We start from the raw sequence: 21,716 nt of genomic DNA on the forward strand, positions 1-21,716 counted from the left end.
CGGAGAGAGACCTCAGCTAACCAGGAGAAATCAGGTGGCATTGTCTGCCTAGCTTTTTTCCTGGAGAACTGCTCTTCCTCTACCTTCCCTGCTCCACCAGTAACTCGTCACCAGAGGAGTCCCCACAGGCCTTCAACGCCCATCACAGTGTTCCTGTGTTAAAGCAGGCAGGGCACAGCCTGCCCGACCCTGACGTCCAAGGATGGCCACCTCCATGGTGTCTGCAAAATGCGAGCCTCCTCCTGGCACGAGCGAGCAGAGGCACGCTGCGCTCCGGGGGACCCCAGGGTTCCAGATGGGCACATTTCCCCAGCACTCTTCAGTCCAGTTAAAGAAAATGTGTAGGCTGCCGAGGCATCAGCTACGAGGCACCAAACCCCTGGGCCTATCCTCTGCACTGTCCAGGAGCTGGGCGCAAATTCTGGGGGCAGGGCAAATGAGGGAAGTCTTAAAATGTCCCAAGCAAGTCCGACTTGGAACTCTCTGGCCTTGACCTGGGCCCCACCCCCCCCACCTCCGTCGCCGAGGGCAGAGGTCACGCTGCTGGATTCCCAGGGCCCTGACAGTGGCCCATCCCGCGTGTCCTCGGCCAACCCTGAGCCTGCTGAAATGGAAAGGGCTTCCCACGGGTGCCTAATTATGGTGAGGAGGCAGCAAGCATGCATAACAGGGATCCTGATGTCCGAGACGAGAAAGGCAGTTCCGAATGCGCGTGGGTGCCAGCGAGGGCCAAGCCGGGAAGAGAAAGAACGAGGCTGAGGACACACAGCCTTGGCGACCACCGGTGACACCGACACAGGGGGAAGAAGAAAAAAAAAAAAAAAGCCACGGATGCGCATGCGCAGCACACGCCACGCGCATGACTTCGTCTCCCCCTCTGTACGCTTGCGCGCTGCTTTCTCCGCCCACCGCTCTTAGCCGACTGGTGAGCGGGTTTCCACACAGCGCCTCTTGCCGGCGTGCTCGGGAATTCGCGCATGCGCATCATACTGGGAGGCTTGCACGTTGCCAGCCGCGAGCTCTAGGCGGCGTCATCCCTCCGGCTGGGACGAAGCACGCACGCGCGGAGGTTCGCACGCGGGAAGGGCGGGTGCGCGCCGCGGGCATGCGCCGTGCGGAGCGAGACGGCGGCTCAGCGGGGTCATCCGAGCGCAGGCGCAGTGCGGTGTTTGTCTGCCGGACTGACGGGCGGCCGGGCGGTGCGCGGCGGCGGCGGCGGCGGGGAAGATGGCGGCGTCCTCCCTGGAGCAGAAGCTGTCCCGCCTGGAAGCAAAGCTGAAGCAGGAGAACCGCGAGGCCCGGCGGAGGATCGACCTCAACCTGGATATCAGCCCCCAGCGGCCCAGGCCCAGTAAGCACGGCGGCGTGGGGGAGGGGGCGGGCGGGGCGGGGCGCGCGCCGCTGGAGGACCCGCCCCCGCCGCCAGGCCCCGCCCCCGCTTCCGGGGCGCTCTTGCTCCTCCTTTTCTCCGCCCCTTTCTCCGCTGTCGGCTCGCGGGGAGAGGGGCACGGTGACCCGGGGGGCGTGGGGCCCGTGGGCTCTCGGAAGCCCTCCCCCTGCCTGGGGGTTCCCCCTTACGGGGCCTGGGAGCCTAATTACCCGGCTCCAGGCGAGGCCCCCCACCTGATGACCCGCCCCCAATCCCTGGGATTCTCGGAGCCTGTCACCTACTCTGAACCTTGCTCCTCCTACTCCATGCGACCGTGACCACATCCAAGTTCTCTGCAAAAATGTACACATCCCTCTTCACCAGTTGGTTCCACTCCCGCCATTTCAGTGACTGTGTCAAGAGACTCCGCCCTCTCTCCCGCCCCTTCCCCCCCACCCCCCCAGCTCCGCGCCTGGGTCCTTGTCATCCGGATTCAGCAGATGATCCACTCAGGCTCACACACGCTCACCTGGCCTGGGGACACCTGAGGTCACTTGACCATATATAACCACGCCTGTGATTGTGTCTGGTGCTCCCTTCTTACCTCTCTGGGATCTTGTCGTTGGGCTCAGCAGCACCACCCCCCCATACAGTTTACCCACATACCCCAGGCTCCTTCATACTCCTCTGACTAGTTTCATTGCCACCATTTTTCTGGCTCCTCCAGCAATACACACGTAACTCACAAGCGTGGCAACTTTGTCATCTTAACTCAGGTGACTTCCCCTTTCCCCCACACCCACACACACCCAGCCTAGGGACACCCGAGGTCAGTGCGACGCTATCTAGGCATCCCAGCGCAAATACACCTCCTTTCTGATCCCACAATCTCAGTGCCTGTCTCCCTGGCATCTTGTCACCTGGAGTCCCGAGCTGCCCCCCAACACCCACAGCTGGCCTGGGATTATCAGGACCACGTCTGATCTCCTTGTAATGTCCTACAGAACCCCCTCCCCAAATCCTCGAAGCTCAGAGGGAGTCAGATTTTTCTCCTTCCTACAGACCTGATGAACAGCAGCCCCCACACGTGGCTTTTTTTTTTCTCCCCCCCCCCCGCCCCCTTGCAGTATGTGGGATCTTAGTTCCCCAACTAAGGATGGAACCTGCGCCCCTTGCATTGGAAATGCAGTCTTAACTAACCACTGGACCACCGGGGAAGTGCCCCCCCCCCCCCAACACACACACGCTTTCTGTGTCTCTCTTGACCCAGCAAATTGCCCTCCTTTTTATCCCCTCTGATATGACTCTTGTGGCTTATATAGCTGCCTGTGGGGTCACCCTGACAGGAAGGTGAAGACATCTCCTCATCTGGGTACCCGCACTATTCCCTGCTTCCCCAGCTGGACCCCCCATCCTTCTGTAGGGTCCATGCCCCAACCTCCCTCTTCTGACCTGGGTCCGTGTGGGTTCCTCACGGGGGGGGGGGGGGGGGGGGCGTCTCTTGAGGACCCAGAAAAACCCCCCGAGGCAGCAGTGCTGGCGTTGGACACTGCCTGGGGTAGGAAGCCTGGCCAGGTCTGGAGGGTCCCTGCTGAGTTCTGTAGCGCTGCTCCCCCTCCATCCCCAGCGTGGAGGAGACAGGCTCGGGTATGGGGCCTAGGGTGCCTTGCGGGGTGGCCGTCCCAAATGCAGAGCGAGGCACGGTGAGGCCCATGGCGAGCAGGCCCCGGGGAGCCCCCCTCCAGGCGTCTGTGTCTGTCAGCTCCATCCCATCCTCCCAGTCCTCCCATCTCTGTCGGTTTCTACCCATTTCTGCAGTTTGGTGCCGTGTGCCTCCCCCTCCTCCTCGTTATGGTTTGATTTCTTTTCTTTTGGACAAATCAGTTGTTTCTGTTGTGATTTATCGTGGTGTTGTTTTTTTTTTTTTTCTTCCTTTTCCCCATCCAGTTATTGTGATCACTCTAAGCCCTGCTCCTGCCCCGTCCCAGCGAGCAGGTACCAGCCTTTTTATCATCGCTGCTTGGACTTCTGCACCATTGACCTAACCGCTGCCCCGGCCGCAGAATGCCATCCCCCCCTCCCGCCCTTCCTCCATGCTCCGTGTGTGCGTGTGCGCGTGCGCATGCGCATCCCCCCTCACCCTCACTCTCTCCATCCACACCGTCAACGTCCGGCCCATCCGGCCACTTCCTCTGTGTCCTCTCACCTCCCGCCCCTCCTTGCCTCTCGGGCTCAGGTTTGGACTCCCTGGAGGAGGAAACAGGCTCCCTCGCTGGCCGGGAGTCTGTCGCCTGCCGAGGGGGTCACGAGTGTCCGTGCGTGTGCCTGCAGGCGTGTGCGTGAGTGGAGGGAGGGAGAGTTGGGCTCTGCGCTTGCTGCCTCAGCGGCTCCGCAAACCCGTGTCGCTCCGTGGGCGGAGCCCCTCTTCTCGCGGGGCCGGTGCTCCCCTGGGGGTGGGAGGGCGATGAGCCCTGAGGGCCTCCGGGCAGGGAGAAGTGGAGGAGGCCCTGGCACCTTGGAGGGAAGGCCCACGGAGCAGGTTGCAGGTTGTGCCGGGTGAGGGGCAGCTGGGAACTCTCTGGAGGAGGTGGGATTTGAGCAGAGTCTCCTGGGGAGGTCGGGGGAGCGCAGGGATGGAAGTAGAGGAAACAGCCTCCCCAGGGCCAGAGGGCAGGTGCCAGTGGGTCTGGGAGCAGGTGGGTGTGGGATGTGCCTGGTGGGGGGGGTGAGGGGTGAGAGAGACGGGGTGAGGGTCCTGTGTAAGCGGGACTAGGTTGGGAAGGGGTGCGTGTGTGTATAGGAAAGTGAGGGGTCCTGTGGCTCTGTTGGGGGCCCTGAGGTGTGTTGTCTCCCCGTTTGCATGTGTGTGGATTTGTGCCATGCCCTGTGTGTGTGCATGTGTGCGTGTTGGCTGACAGCCTGGTACATCTGTGGCTCCTGATGGCCGCATGTCCCCCCCAACCCCAGGCCAGCCCTGTGTCCTCTCTCGTTCTCTCTCTCTTTCATTTTTGCCTTCTCTCTCCCCTTCAGCTTCTTGCTCTCACACTGCCCTCCTGACCTGCCGTGGGCCCAGCACCACCTCTGTGATCTCTGTTCTCAGGGTTTTTTGTATACCTCCCCCCAGCCCACCTTAGCCACCCTGCACCAGTTCCCCTCAGACACCTACCGTGCTTCAGTTTGTGCGGCCAGCTGGAAGCCTCTGTCCCCCCACAGCCTTGGCCCCAGACTCTGGGGCAGCCCTCAGAGGGCCCAGTGGATTGTGTGCGGGAGGGCAGCGCACTGAGAGCTGTGGGGAGGGGAGGGGTGTGGTCCTCACCCAGAAGGGGGGCCCTGATGCCCCCAGGGTACCTGAACCTGACAGGGATCCAGGGTCCCAGTGCAGGGGGAGCTCAGGGGTTCTCAGGCGCTCTAGAGGTTGTCCAGCCAAAGAGGGAGGGAGTAGGACTGGAATTCTGGCCATGGTAGAGCAGAGCAGCAGGGAGAGCACGGGAAGAGAGGCCTCCAGGCCAGTGGAGGGGACGGGGCCTGGCCACGTCCCCTGGGGGTCCCGGGGTTCCCAGAACTCGTTCATCGCTCCCACCAGGCCCTCCTAGGACTGCAGGCCAGGCTCGTAGACCTGCCCCTCATTGTGGCTGCGGTCAGGGGCGAGGGCCAGCAGGGTAAGCAAAGTGCCCAGGCACCAGGGGCCGCACCTGTTTCTAGTCACTGGTCACTGGGCCTATGTCAGCAGGTGCCTGGAGAACCATGGGAGGAGAGGTGGGCCGCGCCAGAGGTGTGGAGAGAGAGGAGGGGGTGTCAGCTGAGGGCTGTGGAGAATTGCAGGCCCCTGGCTCCCGGCCCACTCTCTCAGAGAAGGTGACCCTGGGAGGTACTTGTAGCCCAAGGCCTCCCCAGCCAGGGGCTCCCTTCTGGAGGCTGAATGCCAGGGCCTCGGGGTGTCAAGGAGTCACTGGAGGGTCATCTGTCACTTCCAGGGCCACCCTGGCCTCTGCTCCCCACCCTGTGGCCCTGCCCAGCCAGGAGGCGCCTCACCCCTCCGGGAACCTGCTCTCCTGTCCCAGGCTCCTCTCCGGCCTCTCTCTGCAGCGCCTCCTCTGGGCAGCTGGGCCCCAAGTCTCAGCTCCTGTCTGTCTGTCTCCTGCCCTCCTGTCCCCTAACGCCGCCTGCCCGTCCTGGGGTGCCCGCTGCCTGCTCGCTGCCTGCCCGCCTGCCTGTAGCATGCCCAGGCTGTCCGCATGCAGGCTTCTGGAAAGAACCAAACTCCCCGCCTGGCCCAGCCGCCACCCCCCAAGTCCCACCAGCCCCTGGAGGGGCTGTGCCACCTGGATCTCCACACCTGGAGGACACAGGCCCAGCCTGGGGTCCTGGCCCTGCCCCGTTGGCCCTAGCTCTGCAGGCCGGGCCGGGAGGGTCACAGATGAGCCCAGTGGCCAGAGGGTGGACCTTCCTGACCCTGAAACAGAATGTCGGGCAAGGCAGTTGGAAGCCTGGGTCCCTCGCCCACTCTCTCCCCAGGGTGGTCCAGCCAACTTCAATGCTGCCCACAGCGCCAGAGTTTGGGCTGATCCCAGCAGGCATTCCTACCTTGCATGGTCCAGGGTGTGGGTGCGGTGGTCCTGGGCCTGCTTCCTGGGCAGAGGTGGGGAGGAAAGGGACACAGCAGGGAGGTTGCCTGCCCAAGGCACACCATCAGCCTTTGGGCCTCCGTTCTCTGTCAGGAGAGACTTGGGGGTGAACCCTCAGCCTCTGGGGACCCTCTACCACCAGCCCACCTCAAGCCCTTCCAGGTCAAGGTCCGGGGGGTGTGGGGTGGGAGAAGGCACCCTAAGAGTGGTCTGGGAGCGGGGAGCTCCTCCAGCCCAGCAGGGCAGGGGGCTGTGCCAGCCTACCTGAGGGGCGCCAGGGAGGGGAAGATGACGGTGCCAGGCCCTGGAGCTGGGGCCAGCTGGGAGCTAACCCCCTCCCCACCCCTGGTTCTCACCCCCCCAGCCCTGCAGCTCCCGCTGGCCAACGACGGGGGCAGCCGCTCACCGTCCTCCGAGGGCTCCCCGCAGCACCCCACGCCCCCCGCCCGGCCCCGCCACATGCTGGGGCTCCCGTCAGCCGTGTTCACGCCCCGTAGCATGGAGAGGTGAGCTGCTGGGGCAGCCGGTGGGAGGGTCGGGAGGTCGAGGGGGTGGGGGTGGCAGCCTCAGGGAAGAACTGGTGAGCCCTGTGGAACCCCTGTGTGTTGGGGGCTGGGGTGGCCTCAGGTTGGTCAGGACCCCCACCCGCCGGCACCCACTCCCTGTCCCCTCAGCATCGAGATCGACCAGAAGCTGCAGGAGATCATGAAGCAGACGGGCTACCTGACTATCGGGGGCCAGGTACCACCCTTCCCATTGTCCCCCCAGGGAGGGGGGGCAGAACGCAGCGGGTGGGTCCGGGCTGGGGGTGGACGGCAGAGGCCCAGTGGACCCCCAGCCCTGGCTCTCCTCGCCAGCGCTACCAGGCGGAAATCAACGACCTGGAGAACCTGGGGGAGATGGGCAGCGGCACCTGCGGCCAGGTGTGGAAGATGCGATTCCGGAAGACGGGCCACGTGATCGCTGTCAAGGTGAGCCCGCCCCCGCCCCGGGTGGGCCCCACACCCCAGGCTAGGCGCTAAGGCCCCCGCTGTCCCGTGCAGCAAATGCGGCGCTCGGGAAACAAGGAAGAGAACAAGCGGATCCTCATGGACCTGGACGTGGTGCTCAAGAGCCACGACTGCCCCTATATCGTGCAGTGCTTCGGGACCTTCATCACCAACGTGAGCCGGTGCCGGGCCCCCGTCCCGACCCCTGCCCCCCGGGACCCGAGCCTGTCTGGGGTGGGCAGGAAGGTACAGCCACCGCCCCCAGCCACGGCCTGCTGTCCCCACAGACGGATGTCTTCATCGCCATGGAGCTCATGGGCACGTGCGCCGAGAAGCTCAAGAAGCGGATGCAGGGCCCCATCCCTGAGAGGATCCTGGGCAAGATGACGGTGGCGGTGAGCGGCTGGGCGGGGTGCCGGTGGGCAGGCGGCTGCCCCCAGGCCCCGACCCCGCCATCACCAATGCCCTCCTCCACCCACGCTGCAGATCGTGAAGGCGCTCTACTACCTAAAGGAGAAGCACGGTGTGATCCACCGCGACGTCAAGCCCTCCAACATCCTGCTGGACGAGCGGGGCCAGATCAAGCTCTGCGACTTCGGCATCAGCGGCCGCCTGGTCGACTCCAAGGCCAAGACGCGGAGTGCGGGCTGTGCCGCCTACATGGCTGTGAGTGGGGCCCAGCAGCGTCTGGCAGGCGGGCGTGAGGGGCGGTGCACCTGTTCCAGCCACAGGGGTACATCCACCCTCTCCCACTTCCCATCGGCAGCCCGAGCGCATCGACCCCCCAGATCCCACCAAGCCCGACTACGACATCCGGGCCGATGTGTGGAGCCTGGGAATCTCCTTGGTGAGTTGGGGCCCCTACTTTTGGAGGCTGGGGGTGGGGATCTTCTCAGGGTACGGAGGCAGGCAGTGGGAAAGGGCAGGACCCCGTCCTCGGCCGGCCCAGCCCTGCCCATCTCTCTCCCAGGTGGAGCTGGCAACAGGACAGTTTCCCTACAAGAACTGCAAGACGGACTTTGAGGTCCTCACCAAAGTCCTACAGGAAGAACCCCCGCTCCTGCCCGGTCACATGGGCTTCTCGGGAGATTTTCAGTCCTTCGTCAAAGACTGGTGAGACCCCGCTCTCCGCTCTGGGAGGCAGGGTGAAGTCAGGTCTGGGAGGCTCAGGCCACTGGGGAGGGGAGAGGGGCCCTGGGATGGGAGTGGGGGCTGCAGACAGGAGCTGGAGTCCGAGTCCTGGGAGCTGTGAGTTGGATTTGGACTCCGCCTGAGGGGACACCTGGCCCGGGAGGTATTTGTCAGGCGAGCAGGGGTGCCCCAGGGCTAGGGGCTCTGAGTGTCCGCACCAGTGAGCAGAGTCGTGCAAGCAGGACGTCCACACTGGAGCCTCCCATGGAGCCCAGCCACCTCTCCCGTGGGTGTCTCACAGTGCATGTCGGGCTCCTGTCACAGGTGGGGGGCCTGAGTGTGGGCCCGGGGCCCTCTGTCAGTGCAAGGCTGGGAGGGTGCAGGCTTCTGCCCACAGATCTGGCAGACCTGACTCAGCCAGGAGGGCGACCAGGCACCCCCACCCCACCCCAGGCTCTCATCCTTGCATTTCTCTTCCTTTCCTCCTTTGCCTCCAGCCTTACTAAAGATCACAGGAAGAGACCAAAGTATAATAAGCTACTTGTGAGTACCCAGGGCCCCTCCCAGCACCCATCTTAAGCCCCCCACCCCACTGGACCGTGGGCCTTAGCAAGGCCAGCAGGGAAGATGCCCTGGTCCTAAGTGCCCCCCCTCCCCTTGGGCCCCACAGGAACACAGCTTCATCAAGCGCTACGAGACGCTGGAGGTGGATGTGGCGTCCTGGTTCAAGGATGTCATGGCGAAGACCGAGTCGCCGCGGACAAGCGGGGTCCTGAGTCAGCACCACCTGCCCTTCTTCAGGTAGCCGCGCAGCGGCGGCGGCCAGCCCGCCAGGGGCTGGGGGCGTGGCCACGGGCCCCCCCCTTCCCCACCCGGCCACCCAGCTGCCCGCCAGGGGAGCCCTGGGACCTGGACGGCCGCCGAGGGCTGAGGACAGAAAGTAGGGGGCACCAACCCACCCCCGACTCCCTGCCCGCCAGCCATGGACAGAAGGGCCCGCCCGGCCCCAGCCCTTCCCGTCCCGGGATCAGCCGGCCGTACGCGTCCCCCCGACAGACACTGTGAACCGGAAGACAGCAGGCCTAGAGCAGACTCGCTATTTATTCAGTTGTAACCTCTGGGCTGGGGCGGCCCCCAGGGGCCGGGAGAGAGCCGCCTGTCCCGCACCCTGCCACACCGCGCTGTCCCCACCGCCTCCTCCCACGCACATGCGCCCTGGCTCCGTCTCCCTCTCTCTGTCACCTCCCTCTCTACCTCTCTGGCTTTCCCTGTCTCCCTCCCTGCCTCTGCCTTTCTCCTGGCCCAGGCCCAGGCCCAGGCCCTGCCACCCCCGGCAGGACCCTCAGGTCCACGTAGGTCTCCAGCAAGCCATGAGTCAGTCGGCTGGCGTCCTTGCCCCAGGCAGGCAGGCTGGACGTTGTGACTGCAGCCGGACCCGGGCGGGTCTCTTTCGCTCTCTTTTTGATCTCAGGGGGTCCTTTTTGGAGTTTATTGTATTTTATTGTACTTGGTGGGGTGTTTGGGGGGTGGGGGGAGGAGAAGAGCTTGTTCTCATGGGGTTTGTCGGTACCTTCAGAAACTTTTACCAAAGTCATGTTTAGCTGCTTGTGGTGGCAGCCCCCTGACGGCCCGCGGGCGCTGGGGGGCTGGGGCTGGGGGCCGAGCCCTGGGGGCCTGGGCCACCGCCCGGGAGAGACTAGTCCCAAAGGTGGGCTCTGGGGGAGGGCGCCTCCCTCGGGGCTGGAGACTGGCCACAGCTTGCAGGGGTGAGTTGAGGACCTCAGGGGGTGTGGAGGGAGCCCAGTGGGCCATGGCCACACAGGGTGGCCTTCAGGGAAGGCAGGTGTGGGGCGTGGTGGAGGGTGGCAGGCGCTGGTGCGGCAGGGAGGCGGCGGAGGGAATGGGTGACGGGAGCGGCGGCCGTGGGGCCCAGGGAGGCAGGGACTGAGGGTGCGTGGAGTGGATGTGGGGGTTTGAGGACGTGTGACAGGGACAGAGGTGGGGCAGGCCAGGGGCTGGGCGTGTGGAGGCAGTCACGCCCTCGTAGTGGCCCTGAGCACCCCTCGACTCACCCAGAGCTGGCCAGTCCCCAGCCCTCCCTGAGGCCCGGGGAGCAGCCAGAGCAGGAGGGGGTGTGTTTCCTTTTTGTTGGTGTTGCATGCAAATCAAGTGGATGACAAAACAAAATAACAAAACAAACAAACAAAAAAAATGGAAAAAAAAAAAAAACCCACAAAAACCAACCAACACCAAAGGTGAGGAACCTCGCTGGATGTAGCTGAAGCAATCTAGACTAGGCGTCACTGTACCCTCCATCTATCTCACTGACTCTAGTTACTGCTAGGATAGTCACAAAATGCCGCATGTTTAAAAAGTACTCGAAGTCATCTTTTCTCTGCACCTCCCCCAACTCCTGGGGGTGGCCACCTTCTCTTGCTCCAGTCCCCTTGTGGGGGGGGGGCAAGGTTCGGGGCCAGTAGGCCTGGCCCCCACCCTCCTTCGCCAGGCCCAGCCACGGGGGCCTTTGTGGGTAGCCGGGAAGGTTGCGTGGCCAGCCCCAAGGGCTGCAACAGGCGTGAGCCCAGCTGCCTGGGTTTATTTTTATTTAACTTTATTTTCTGTTTTGTAAGCGTGTGTCCGCCCATTTCCCCCCTCCCCCCCTTCAGTGTTCAATGGGAGCCTCTTCTTCCCTCCTGCCTCTCCCATGTCCCCCCCCCCACCATCCCCACGTCACCAGTCACCAGCCACCAGCCATCCCTCTCCACCAGGCAGAGGGCGAAGTGGGCAGGCAGGGGCCTGAGGTGGCCTGGCCCAGCCCGTTGGCCCACGACCCCTTCTCAGGCCACCAGTATTGCCCCATCCCTTTTTAAAAGGAAACTCCCTTGTTTGTAAATCCTTAGAGGCTTGAGAATAAAACCCCTCCCTCTTCTTCCACTGAGTCTGTGGTGTGTTGTGAGCCTGGCAGGACCTGGCAGGCTGGTGGGGGAAGGGGTTTTGAGCCCTGACCTTGGGGGTGGGAGTATGGGGACCATTCTGGTGAATTAAGCCTCTGCAGCGACTGGAGACTGAGGCGGGGCTGGGAGCTGGTGTTTGTAGTGACTTGCCCTGTGGCTAATGGCCAGTGTGAGGGACCTGCCCCCAACCCAATAGCCGCAGGTCTGTCGGGAGAGCCCTTAATCCCTGGCAGGCCTTGGGTGTCGGCTCCGATGTCGGCCCATCAGTCCACCGCCCCCGCTCCCTGCCTCCTGAAGTGGTCACCCTGCCAAGGCCAGGGCTGCCTGCCCACCTGGTAGGCCCGGGTGCAGCCTCAGCTGGTCCAGCATGCTGGGCACCGCGCTCCTGCTGCTGGCCCTGCTCCCGGGGACGACCACCTTGCCCAGCGAGCCACCTGGTATGTATGGGCAAGGGGACGTGGCCCTGCACGCTCCCATTCCTGTGTTGCCTTTTCTCAGTGGAACCTCACATCCACCCCGCCTGGGGGAACGGGGGGGTGGGAGGTGGGGTCTGCCTTGTCCCCCATTTTCCAGGTTCTCTTGGATCCCTGGTTTCTTCAAAGTACCCTGCAGCCACAGTGAGGCCAGGGGCTGTGGGAAGGGAGCAGTCCGTGCAAATGCTTTTGGGAAACGAGTGTGTGCGCTGTGCTGGACGTTTGAGAACATCCTTTGGCAAGGACCTCAGCTGAGTGCCTCTTGGAGGCAGATGTCTGTGTCAGTGTGCTGTGTGTGTGTGTGTGATCACACACCCCAGTGGGGGCTCCCGTGTGCCTCTGCCCTTCGCTGCTGCTGCTCTTATCCTGGGAGTGAGGAACTCAAAGGGAAAGCCCTAGACCCTGGTGGGTAAGCTGGGCTTCCATGATGCCCAAAGGCTGAGGAGAGAGCACCTTGTATTTCTCCCCTCCCCTTAGAAAGGAAAAGGTGGGGCCAGCACCGTCCCCCCACACGGCCCTGTTGTGGCCCTAGAGTAGCCCCTGGCCAGGGTGGGGTGGGAGGGGGTTGTTCAAAATCCAGAAGGGGAGGATCTCTGACCTGACCCAGGGTAACCCTCCACCATCAGGTGCCCCTCGACCCCTTCCCCGGCCAGGGATTCCTTCGACCGCTGCGGTTGGAGAGATTCAGGTCTGGGAAGGGAGCTCCTCGCCAGGAAGGTGCAGCTTTGCGCCCAGGCTGAGGGGCTTGGCTGGTACGTGCCTGGGGTCTCCAAGGGGGTACATCGCGGCAGCTTTTCGGCTGGCGCGGAGACGTGTGCAGGTGAACCCTCCACCACAACTGCATCCCTTTTCCAAAGGCAGCGGAGTTTGGCTCACTTGCCAGGGGGCCTAAGGGACAGCGCGTTCTCCTTCCCCTGTGCCACCCTTTCTCCCCCCCAGCGCCCCCGTTCCCCGCGGCGCCTGGGCCCTGGGGGCGTCGACCCCTTTTCAGTCTGGAGCTGTCGGACGCGGAGGACGTCTTCCCGCGCCGCGCGGGACCGCTCGAGGTCCCGGCCGACAGCCGCGTGTTTGTGCAGGTACCGACGCGGGGGCGCCCCGAGACCGGGTAGGGGCCGGTGGGGGCGGCTGACCCTGACCGCGACCCCGCCCCCACAGGCGGCCCTGGCCCGCCCCTCCGCGCGCTGGGGCTTGGCCCTGCACCGCTGCTCGGTGACACCGTCCTCACGCCCGACCCCGGGCCCCTCCCTGGCGCTGCTGCGCGGTGGCTGCCCCGCAGACTCCTCGGTCGCCTTCCCGCCACCGCGGCCGCTCCCGGGTGCCGCCCGCCCCGCGCGCTTCAGCTTCCGCCTGCGCCCGGTCTTCAACGCCTCTGTGCAGTTCCTGCACTGCCAGCTGAGCCGCTGTCGCCGTCTCCGGGGAACCCGCCGGACGCCTGTGCCTCTAACGCTGCCTCCACCGTCGCCGGTGCGTGGGCACAGGGCCGGGAATCTGGGCGCCTGGGCCCTTCGGGGGCAGCGCACAAGTGCCTCTGGCATCTGAGGGAGAAGCGTCTTAGGATTTGGGGATCCGAGGATCTGGGCGCTTTTGGACCTGTGGGCGAAAGTACCTCGAAACTGGGAGTAGGCACTCGGTCTCTGGCTGGGGTTGGGCGCAGGAACGTCCAAAGGGGCTGGATTTCCAGGGGTGTAGTGATGCAACACCTGGTTGCAGTATAGTGCTGGACACTTAGATGTCTTGGGAGATCCAGGGACCAGCCCTTGGAGCCGGGGTCCTGACGCCCCGCCTCTTGCCTCCCCCTCCTCCCAGTGTCTGCCTCAGGATGAGGCGTGCGCGGGCGCCGGCGGTGGCAGCGATGAGAGCCCGGGTGCCGACAGCCCCCACCTGCACACGCTGACGCAGCCCATAGTGGTCACGGTGCCGCGGCTGCCCCCCAGTGAGCTCGCAGTAGTCCTCCGCGGGAGTCTCTGGGGTCGGGAAGGGGTATGGGGAGGACATATGAGGCCTGAGCCCAGTCTCAGCGTTGTACTACTCACAGGGCCACCCAAGGGCGTCCCCGGCAGAGCCATGCGCCCCGAGCCTCCCGCGCCGGGCCCGGGGATCCTGGAACCCGCGCCGGTGGTGGCGCTTTTGTTGGCCGCCTTCGTTCTGGGCGCCGCTCTGGCCGCCGGGCTCGGCCTCGTCTGCGCGCACTCAGGTACCAACCTCCGCCCGCCGGGATCTCCGCCTGGCCGCAGCCTATCCCCGCGCGTCCGGACCCCGGGTCGCGGCGATCCCAGCCTGCTCGGGCCTGACCATCCCTAGACCTGCCCCCGCTACGCTCGCAGCTGGTCCCCAGGGGGCGCCCTTGCCCCGGCCCAGCGCGCAGCAACCCCTACTACTCAGTCTGCCTCTCCTCTCCAGCGCCCCCACCCCCTGGCCCGCCCCCGAGAGCCTCGCCCAGCAGCCCCCCGCCCAGGAGGCCCCAGTGATGCAGGTAAGTGCTGGGGGAAGGGAGGAGAGGGAGTGTAACGTGGGGGCCGGTGGGACAGATGGAGGAGGGAGGCGAGGTGGTGATAACGGCTCTTCATAGCGTGTTCTCTCTGCCAGGCGGAGTTCCAAACGTTTCACGCATATTAATACTTGTAACAACCTTCAGGTAGACACTCTTACAATCTCCATAACAGAGATTAAAAAATGAGGCACTCTGTGAAATTAACTTGCCAAAGGTCACAAAATTTGGTGGCGCTGGGATTCGAACTCCCGTAGTGGGGGAACCGCGGCCGACTGCGGGCTTAGTGTTGTAAGAAAGACCTCAACACCTCAGACAGGCACTAGACAAGGAAAATTCGGGTTTCAGACCTAGCACCCACCCTTACCCCGGCACACAGACTGTGATGGGTCGGCCAGTGATCGGTTGGGAAGTGGGTGACCTGCCGTAGTGTCCTCTCCCCCGTTAAGCCTGAGTTGCCCCTCTCCAGAGATGGCGCGCTCCCAACAAGGTCCGGAGAACACAGCAGCCACGGCCTCGAACCAGGCCCGCCAGGACCTGGGACTCCATGGGGCTAAGATCCCTGCGCCCCGCCCCACCCCTTGCTCCTCCTCCCACCCTCCCACCTGGGCTCAAAATAAACCTCTGACCTGAACTGCGGCGATCTGTAGTCTGCGTGTGCGCATGGCGCGGGGTGGGAGTTCCGGGTTGGAAGTGGTCCACACTGGAGGGGTGGGGCTCACACGCCCTTCTATACGTGTGCAAATACCACCCAGGGGAGCCCCAAGGGCATTTTGTCCCAAACAAAAAGCGGACACCCAACCCACCAGCTTAAATTTTAAGTAAGCCTCGTCTCCTCCTCCACCACTGCACAGGCCCACCTGCCTTCCCAAAGCCAGGACTTCTCTCTCCACTCCCACCGCCCGGACCCTGCCCTCGCTAGGGCCTCGAGCTCAGGCCTCTGCTTCAGTCTCCTCTCCGTCTAGCCTAAAGGTCCTTAAATCCCTCCTGTTCGAGCTCCTCCCTCCCCAGAGCATAGACAAGGGCGGGACTAGTAGCTCCATTTTACGGTTGAGGAAACTGAGGCTCAGCAAGGCAAAACCGCTTGCTCATCAGTCACTTGCCAACCCCACAGCCCAGGCTCTTAGCTGCAAAGCACATAACAGGAGTTTCACAAGACTTAGTCTTGGAATGGAGGGAGTGCCCAAAATCTAAGGTCTAGGCTCCAGTTCACGAATGAGATGGAATGTGGACAGGGGATCTCGCTCGCGCCCGCCTCAGTTAGGTGCCAGTCTATCACTTCCCAGGGAGGCCGGTCCCTTCGGCCCGCAAACACAGAGCCACGCCCCCATCTGCTTCTGCCTCCGCGCGGGGTCTTTTGGCCCCAGCAGCCACCGTAGCCCCGCCCACCAGGGAAAGCGGCCCAGAATGACGACACCGCCCTCACCCGCCTCACCGGCATGAAGCCCCCGCAGCGGCGGCGAGCGGCCCCGGCGCGCTATCTTGGTGAGGTGATCGGCCCAGTGGCCTGGAGCCCCCGCGAGAAGCGGCAGCTGTTACGACTGCTGCAGGCGCGTCGGGGCCAGCCGGAGCCGGATGCCGCCGAGCTGGCCCGGGAGCTGCCGGGCCGGAGCGAGGCCGAGGTGAGAGGGGTCGGGGATGGGAGCGAGGCTGGAGGCGGGGCCAGGATGTGTCCGGAGACGGCGCGGGGGGGCGGGCCCTGGGAGTGGGCGGGATCAGAGTGCGGCTTGGGGGCGGGGCCTTGGAGTGGGCGGCTCGAGGGTGAGGCGGGGGCGAGGTTGAGGAACCGGAAGAACGCCGGAGGTGGGACTAGAGCGAGGCTGGGCCTCCTGTGCCTGCGAGGAGCTGAGGGCGGGGCGAGGGCGGGACAGAGTGAGCCGAGGGGCGGGGCGGAGAAGAGGCAGTGCCGCGGGAGGCTGAGGGGCGGGGCGAACTCTGAGAGCGGTGGCCCGGGACTGGGTGGAAGGCGCAGCGGGATTGGGCGGGAATGAGGTTGAAGTGAGAGGCAGCAAATGGGGCGCAGTGGACGAAGCGGGTAGGTGACGAGTAGTCCTCAGCACGGTTGTGGGCCCTGGCTGCGGCGAGCAGCCGGAGCCGGCCTGGGCCTTACATCTTTGTCAGGAAGCGGGTCACACCTGGGGCCTTGGCCCGAGACCCCCGTGCAGAGTCCCTATGACCCTTAACCCCGGGCCAGGGGGAGGCTAGGGAGCAGTGGCCGGCCCTGGAGCAGGCAGTGGACTGCCTAGCCCTGGGCTTCTAGAAGATCCATTGGCCTCCTCCTCTCACTTCCCCAGATCCAGGACTTTCTCCGGCAGCTCAAGGGCCGAGCGGCCCGGGAGGCCATTCAGAGGATGCATCCAGGTGGACCACAGGGTCCAAGGCGCCAGGAAACACAGACCCCGGCCCCCATTGAGGTGAGGCGGGGCAAGCCTCCCCAGAGCCGGCCCCTGGGGAATGAGGGGGGCGTTGGGAGATAACCTGGTCAAGGGAACCCCAGGAGGGGTAGGACTTTTTTTTTTTTAATATTTATTTATTTTGGTTGCTCCCGGTCTTAGTTGCGGCATGCGGGGTCTTTTAATTGCAGCACACGGACTTCTTAATTGTGGCTTCCGGGCTCTAGTTCCCCGACCAGGGATCGAACTCTGGCCCCCTGCATTGGGAGCGCAGAGTCTTACCCACTGGACCACCAGGAAAGTCCCCCGGCTTGGGGCACTCTTGAGGGTTGATCCCTAAGTACCTTTTGGTTGCTCTACCCAGGTGTGGATGGATCTGGCTGAGAAGATAACAGGCCCGCTCGAGGAGCCCCTGACTGTAGCTTTCTCACAGGTACAGCCATCCCCCAGGCAGGATGGGGGTGTCCCGGGGCTGGAAGGCTGCCTCCTGCAGGGCAGGGGAGTAGCCCATGGGGAGACTTCTGCCTTTCCCTCCCTGATATCTGTACCTGACAGGTGCTCACCATCGCGGCCACGGAGCCCAGCAGCCTCCTGCACTCCAAGCCTCCCAAGCCCACACAGGCTCGTGGAAAGCTACTGCTCCTGAGCGCCCCTGGAGGGCAGGAGGTCCAGGGCCCTGAGGCTCATGGCCCCGCCCCTGAGGCCCCGGGAGGGCAGGAGACTCCTGGCCCCGCCCCCAAGACACAAGGCCCTGCCCCTGAGGCATCTTCTGAGTCCCTGGCTGGCCCATCTGCTGAGGGAGACTTTTCTGTGGACTTCGAGAAGATCTACAAGTACCTGTCGTCCATCTCCCGTGGTGGCCAAGGCCCCGAGCTTTCCGCAGCTGGTGAGAAGGGAGAGGCCGGCGATCTGGGGGTGGGAGTCACTGGTCGTGGGAGTCTCCGGGCCCATCCTCCCCTCACCCATCCCCTTTCTGTCCATCACCAGAGTCAGCTGTGGTCCTTGACCTGCTCATGGCACTTCCGGAGGAGTTGTCCCACCTACCCTGTGCTGCCCTGGTTGAACATATGTCAGATATGTACCTACACCTGACGGCCCCCCAGCCTGACCCTGCCAATGGGGGCCTGGGGTCTGGGGCTGAGGATGGCGGGACAGGGTCCGGGGCTGAGGATAGCGGGAGAGGTTCCACGGGACAAGAGGAGGCTGACCAGGCTACACCTCAGGCCCCTGAGAATGCTGGGCCCAGCGAACCGATATCCACTTGGCAAGCAGCTGGTATCTGCCCCCTGAACCCATTCCTGGTACCCCTGGAGCTTCTGGGCCAGGCAGCCACCTCTGCAAGGTGAGGGGCCCGGCAGGCAGAAGACACAGCAGACATCGGTGAGCCCCCAGGCCCTCAGTCCTGCTAGGGCTGGCACGGGGTTGTCATGGTGGAAGGTCCCTGATGCAGCGTGCAGTACAAGGTGGTCTTTAAGATGCTCCATACAGTGGGGGGGTCTCAGAAATGGAAGCACAGGGAATTCCCTGGCCGTCCAGTGGTTAGGACTTCATGCTCTCACTGTTGAGGGCCCGGGCCTGGGTTCAGTCCCTGAACTAAAATCCCACAAGCAACAAGACGCGGCCAAAAAGAAACGGAAGCACAGTTGTACAAGGAGGGGTTCAGCCATAGAACTGGGGTGGGGGGGTTCCAGCCAGGCGGCTGGGCTAAAACCACGGTCAAATACTACCCCCACTGGTTCCTCATCCCTTCTGAAGTCTGTATCCTGTTATGGTGAATAAAGTTCTTGTCCATCCCCCTGGTTCTCTTTCTCCTGTGGGTTAAAGGTGGGAGGGGGCCCAAGTGTTAGAGGGAGAATCAGAGGTAGGGAGCCATAGCTTGGGGACGGGGGGGGGGGGGGGGGACATGCCAGGGAGAAGGGTGCAGTTGTCAGTAAAGGCCGCTGCACCAGGTCTGGTCTGGTGCCATCTGCAGTGACCTTAGCTTGGCTGTGAGGGGACCCTTGGTGATTGTTTGGAGGGTCTAGGCCTGAGCCTGACTGGTGTCAGGAGGAGGTTTTCAGAGCCCGATGACCTTCCATCATACAGATGGAAGGGCGAAGCCAGCAGAGTGAGGGTAGGGGGAGGCCAGGTTGGGGGAGCCATGCCCCTGGCCAAGGATGGGTTAAGGGTGGGCTGCCCATGTGGCAGGAACTTGGAGGGAGGGAAGTGAGACCCTGAGGTGACCTTGGGGAAGCAAGTGGGGGAGGGAGAGCTGGAGGGGCCTTAGGAGCAGGGAAGGGGGAGCAGAGGTGGGTAGAGGAGGGGCTAGGGTCCTGGCTGCTGCCAAACACTGAAAATTCCTGGAGGTGCTGCTGGGTCTCCCTGCACGGGCCCCCCCCTCAGCCTCCGAGGGTGTGGATTCAGGGGCAGGTTGGTGAGGGTGGGTGGGGGAACCAGGTGTCCTCCTACGGTACCGCCTTCCCCCAAGTCTAAACAGTCCTCTGAGAGCTGGTGAATTTTCTGTTCATAGAGCCTGTGCATTCATACAGCCTTCCTTTTATAGCAGCACTCGTTTCTCCCCACACACACTGCACACGGCTCCCCTGAGGCGCACAACACATCTCCTAGGCGGGCCGTGGAGCGGAGCCAGCCCACTCCATGACTAGAGCCCCACAGCACCAGACCCGCAGTTTTCCAAAGTGCGCAGTTTGATGGTGGGATGGAGGGACCAGGTCAGAGAGGTTTGGGGCTGCAGGTGTGGTCACAGTGCCAGTTCTTGGAGATGATCTCCAGGGCTGGCTGAGGGCACCCCCATCTTGGCCCCCTACCAAGCTAAGTCCATTCCACGGCCCCCAAACTCTCCCCAAGTCAAGGCAAAGAAGGGTGGTCTTGGCTGTTCCTGGAGCAAGGGGGATGGAGATGGTTCCGCCGCAGTCCCCCAGAGCGTGCATCTGGGTGCTTCTCAGCCCTGGGCAGCTGTTAAGAGTGTGCAGAAGTCAGCCCTGGGTTCAAAATCTAGCCTGGCTAGAAGCCAGCAATGGGCAAGTCACTCAACCTGCCTGGACCCCAATCCCCTGGCCTGTAGAATAAGGATGCTAACAGGCTCCTGAAAAGAGAACAGGCCGAGTGCAGGAGGCGCTACCTCAGCACGCTGCTTGGCATGCAGTAAGCGCTCAATAATAGCTTTTATTTACACCATGGGCTCAGAGGCAGGGAGGAGTGACAAAGCAAGGGGAGGGCCTGGGGAGGGGGTGGTGGCAGGAGGGATGGGGGAGGTGGCAGGAGGGCCAGAGGTGGTGAGGGAGGGAGGGGCGCGCTGACCTGAACTGGGGCCTGGGCTGGGGGCGGGAGGGAGCCTGTCTGCGCTCTCTCCCCATGGAATGAGCCACGCATCCTGGACAGCAGCCATTGTCGCTCTTCAGGCTCTGTCTCCGGGGCAGGCCGCGCAGGGCATATTGGTATGCAGCGTCCACCCCGTGGGCCCAGGAGAGCCTGCCCCGCAGGGCCGGAGCCCGAGGAGGGGCTCAACACTTACGGGGGGCGGGCAGCAGGGGAGTGAGGGTGGCCGGAAGGCAGGGGAGGGAGGGAAAAGGACACGGGGGTCCCAGAATCCAGGAGCGGACGTGACACTCATGCTCGGCGGCAGGACAAGAGCAGAGCCACCTACACGCTGGGGGCGGAGCAGCGGGAGACCTCTTCCCACCCGGGCTTTAGAGTCGGGGGCCAGCCAGGCCGGTGAGTTATGGAGAGAGGACAGGGCGGGATAAAGGCACGAAGTGGGGCTCCGGCCTGGCCGGGAGGGAAGATGCAAGGGGTCTGAGCGGGGAGGGGTGGGGCTTCTCCGAACGCCCTCTCCCCTCGGGCTGCGGGCTCGGGGGGCAGGATCCTGAGCGGGGTCCAGGCCTGGCGGCGCCGCGTTGGACCCGCCCGGGGAGAGAGTCCCCGCGGAGGGCCGGCCGGGGGCGCCACTCCGCTCAGACCAGCGCGTAGTCGAACTGCCCGCGCTCGAGCGCCTCCTTGTGGTCGGTCCAGGACGAGGCGGGCATGCGGCTGTAGGGGTCGAGCAGGATACGCACGCAGCGCACCATCAGCAGCACGAGCACCACGAGCAGGCACAGCACGAAGGCGAACACGGTGCGCTGCTCCGCGTCCAGGCCCGCGCCCGCCGGGGGCCCCGTCGACGGCGGCAGCGGCTCGGGGGATAGCGTCCACGTCGCACTCATGGCTCACATCGCCGCGCGCCCTGCGGAGGAGGGGACCCGCCCGCGGCGCGGGGATGAGACTGCGCCCTCCCGCGCCCCCGCGGCGTCCCCTCCCGCCGCCTCCCCCACTACCCTGCCGAGCCCCAGCCCCCGCCCGCGCCTCTGTCCCCGGGCTACGCCCATGCCTGGCCCGCGGGCACCCAACTCCGGGCGTGCGCGCAGGTGGGGACGCTAAGAGCCGGGAGAGGAAACCCCGACCCGGCCAGCCCGCGTACAACAGGTGCGAACGCGAGGCCCGGGCGGCGTGGCGGGGGCGAGACCCGGCTCCCCCGCCCTGCTCCCTTTGTTCTGGCGTCCTGGGGACCCCCTCCCCCACCGCCCCCGCGCCCTCCCCGCCGCGCCCCTCACCCTGGCCTCGACCGGGACCGGGACCGGGACCAAGCGCCCAGCAGCCGCGCTGTCTTCCGAGGCCCGCAACCGCTCCGCTCCTGGCCTCTCCCCGGCGGCCGCGGCGGCGGCGGCGGCCCGGGCTCTGCCCACCCCACCCGCCCCTGGAGCGGCGGAGACCGAGGCAGGCGAGCAGCGCGCGAGCCGGGCCGCCGCGGCTGTTCCCATGGCGACGGGGGCGGGGCCGCCGCGGGGGGCGGAGGCTGCGCAGGGAGCGGCGCTCGCGCCAGCGACCCCGCCCCGCCCTCCGGGAGAACCTGGCCCCGCCCCCAGGCGCAGGGACGACCACACGGCCCAGAGACCCCTGCGCACTGAGGATCTCGCCTTTACATCCCCACAAACACCCCCAAATCTCCCAGCCCTTCAGCTACCATACCCCCATTCTCCTCTGCAACTGACCCCTCAGATTCCCTGTTTGGGGGATCCCAATGGCCCCCAAACTCATAGGGCACTCAAGACCCTCCAGCCCCAGGACCCCAACCCTCAAGACTCCAACCAGGTCGGTGAAAACCTCCGTAGCTTTTCTTGTCTCGGTCCCCATCCCCCAACGTACCCAGGGTCGGCAGGGTCCTCTCCCTCTTCTGTTACAGTTCCTTCAGTGACCATGACCACTTCCCCATGACCATTGGGCTGGCCCCCCCACCCCCTCCTCAGTCCCACCCCACC

At 64.5% G+C, this 21,716-nt stretch overlaps 4 protein-coding genes across 5 annotated transcripts; 3 read left to right on the plus strand and 1 right to left on the minus strand.

Moving 5' to 3' along the window:
- Positions 1-1,078: 1,078 nt before the first annotated feature.
- On the plus strand, positions 1,079-11,046 carry MAP2K7 (mitogen-activated protein kinase kinase 7). 2 transcript variants are annotated; one of them, XM_057708828.1, is made up of 12 exons: positions 1,079-1,351; positions 3,317-3,364; positions 6,359-6,500; positions 6,669-6,735; positions 6,852-6,965; positions 7,038-7,157; positions 7,271-7,378; positions 7,470-7,649; positions 7,750-7,830; positions 7,954-8,096; positions 8,612-8,657; positions 8,785-11,046. In XM_057708828.1, exons 1-12 carry the CDS (start codon positions 1,228-1,230, stop codon positions 8,917-8,919), a joined length of 1,308 nt encoding a protein of 435 aa, XP_057564811.1. In that variant the 5' UTR covers positions 1,079-1,227; the 3' UTR covers positions 8,920-11,046. The 2 variants fall into 2 exon arrangements, with proteins under 2 accessions (XP_057564811.1, XP_057564812.1); XM_057708829.1 differs by lacking the exon at positions 3,317-3,364.
- Positions 11,047-11,197: 151 nt separating this feature from the next.
- TGFBR3L (transforming growth factor beta receptor 3 like) lies at positions 11,198-14,634 on the plus strand. Its single transcript, XM_057708830.1, has 7 exons — positions 11,198-11,505; positions 12,481-12,617; positions 12,697-13,005; positions 13,348-13,474; positions 13,577-13,735; positions 13,942-14,014; positions 14,499-14,634. The coding sequence occupies exons 1-6, from the start codon at positions 11,436-11,438 to the stop codon at positions 14,007-14,009; spliced, it is 870 nt and encodes a 289-aa protein (XP_057564813.1). The 5' UTR covers positions 11,198-11,435; the 3' UTR covers positions 14,010-14,014; positions 14,499-14,634.
- Positions 13,948-18,211, plus strand: SNAPC2 (small nuclear RNA activating complex polypeptide 2). The gene is made up of 6 exons (XM_057708827.1): positions 13,948-14,014; positions 15,422-15,651; positions 16,324-16,443; positions 16,787-16,855; positions 16,978-17,308; positions 17,410-18,211. The coding sequence occupies exons 2-6, from the start codon at positions 15,469-15,471 to the stop codon at positions 17,766-17,768; spliced, it is 1,062 nt and encodes a 353-aa protein (XP_057564810.1). The 5' UTR covers positions 13,948-14,014; positions 15,422-15,468; the 3' UTR covers positions 17,769-18,211.
- Positions 18,212-19,567: 1,356 nt separating this feature from the next.
- On the minus strand, positions 19,568-21,652 carry CTXN1 (cortexin 1). Its single transcript, XM_057709339.1, has 2 exons — positions 21,012-21,652; positions 19,568-20,644 (listed from the first exon to the last, which is right to left on the minus strand). The coding sequence occupies exon 2, from the start codon at positions 20,622-20,624 to the stop codon at positions 20,376-20,378; it is 249 nt and encodes an 82-aa protein (XP_057565322.1). The 5' UTR covers positions 20,625-20,644; positions 21,012-21,652; the 3' UTR covers positions 19,568-20,375.
- Between the last annotated feature and the right edge of the window lie 64 nt (positions 21,653-21,716).

Source organism: Hippopotamus amphibius, chromosome 15 (genome assembly GCF_030028045.1).
Source record: "Hippopotamus amphibius kiboko isolate mHipAmp2 chromosome 15, mHipAmp2.hap2, whole genome shotgun sequence".
Lineage (NCBI taxonomy): Eukaryota > Metazoa > Chordata > Mammalia > Artiodactyla > Hippopotamidae > Hippopotamus > Hippopotamus amphibius.

Excerpts from the sequence above, each read along its gene's own strand:
- MAP2K7 (XM_057708828.1), top strand. The coding sequence starts at position 1,228 with ATGGCGGCGTCCTCCCTGGAGCAGAAGCTGTCCCGCCTGGAAGCAAAG. Across the intron at positions 1,352-3,316 it reads CCCCCAGCGGCCCAGGCCCA|TTATTGTGATCACTCTAAGC; the intron begins GTAAGCACGGCG and ends TTCCCCATCCAG. Across the intron at positions 8,658-8,784 it reads CAAAGTATAATAAGCTACTT|GAACACAGCTTCATCAAGCG; the intron begins GTGAGTACCCAG and ends TGGGCCCCACAG.
- SNAPC2 (XM_057708827.1), top strand. The coding sequence starts at position 15,469 with ATGAAGCCCCCGCAGCGGCGGCGAGCGGCCCCGGCGCGCTATCTTGGT. Across the intron at positions 15,652-16,323 it reads CGGGCCGGAGCGAGGCCGAG|ATCCAGGACTTTCTCCGGCA; the intron begins GTGAGAGGGGTC and ends TCACTTCCCCAG. Across the intron at positions 16,444-16,786 it reads AGACCCCGGCCCCCATTGAG|GTGTGGATGGATCTGGCTGA; the intron begins GTGAGGCGGGGC and ends TGCTCTACCCAG.
- CTXN1 (XM_057709339.1), bottom strand. The coding sequence starts at position 20,624 with ATGAGTGCGACGTGGACGCTATCCCCCGAGCCGCTGCCGCCGTCGACG.
- TGFBR3L (XM_057708830.1), top strand. The coding sequence starts at position 11,436 with ATGCTGGGCACCGCGCTCCTGCTGCTGGCCCTGCTCCCGGGGACGACC. Across the intron at positions 13,006-13,347 it reads CGCTGCCTCCACCGTCGCCG|TGTCTGCCTCAGGATGAGGC; the intron begins GTGCGTGGGCAC and ends CCCTCCTCCCAG. Across the intron at positions 13,736-13,941 it reads CCTCGTCTGCGCGCACTCAG|CGCCCCCACCCCCTGGCCCG; the intron begins GTACCAACCTCC and ends TCTCCTCTCCAG.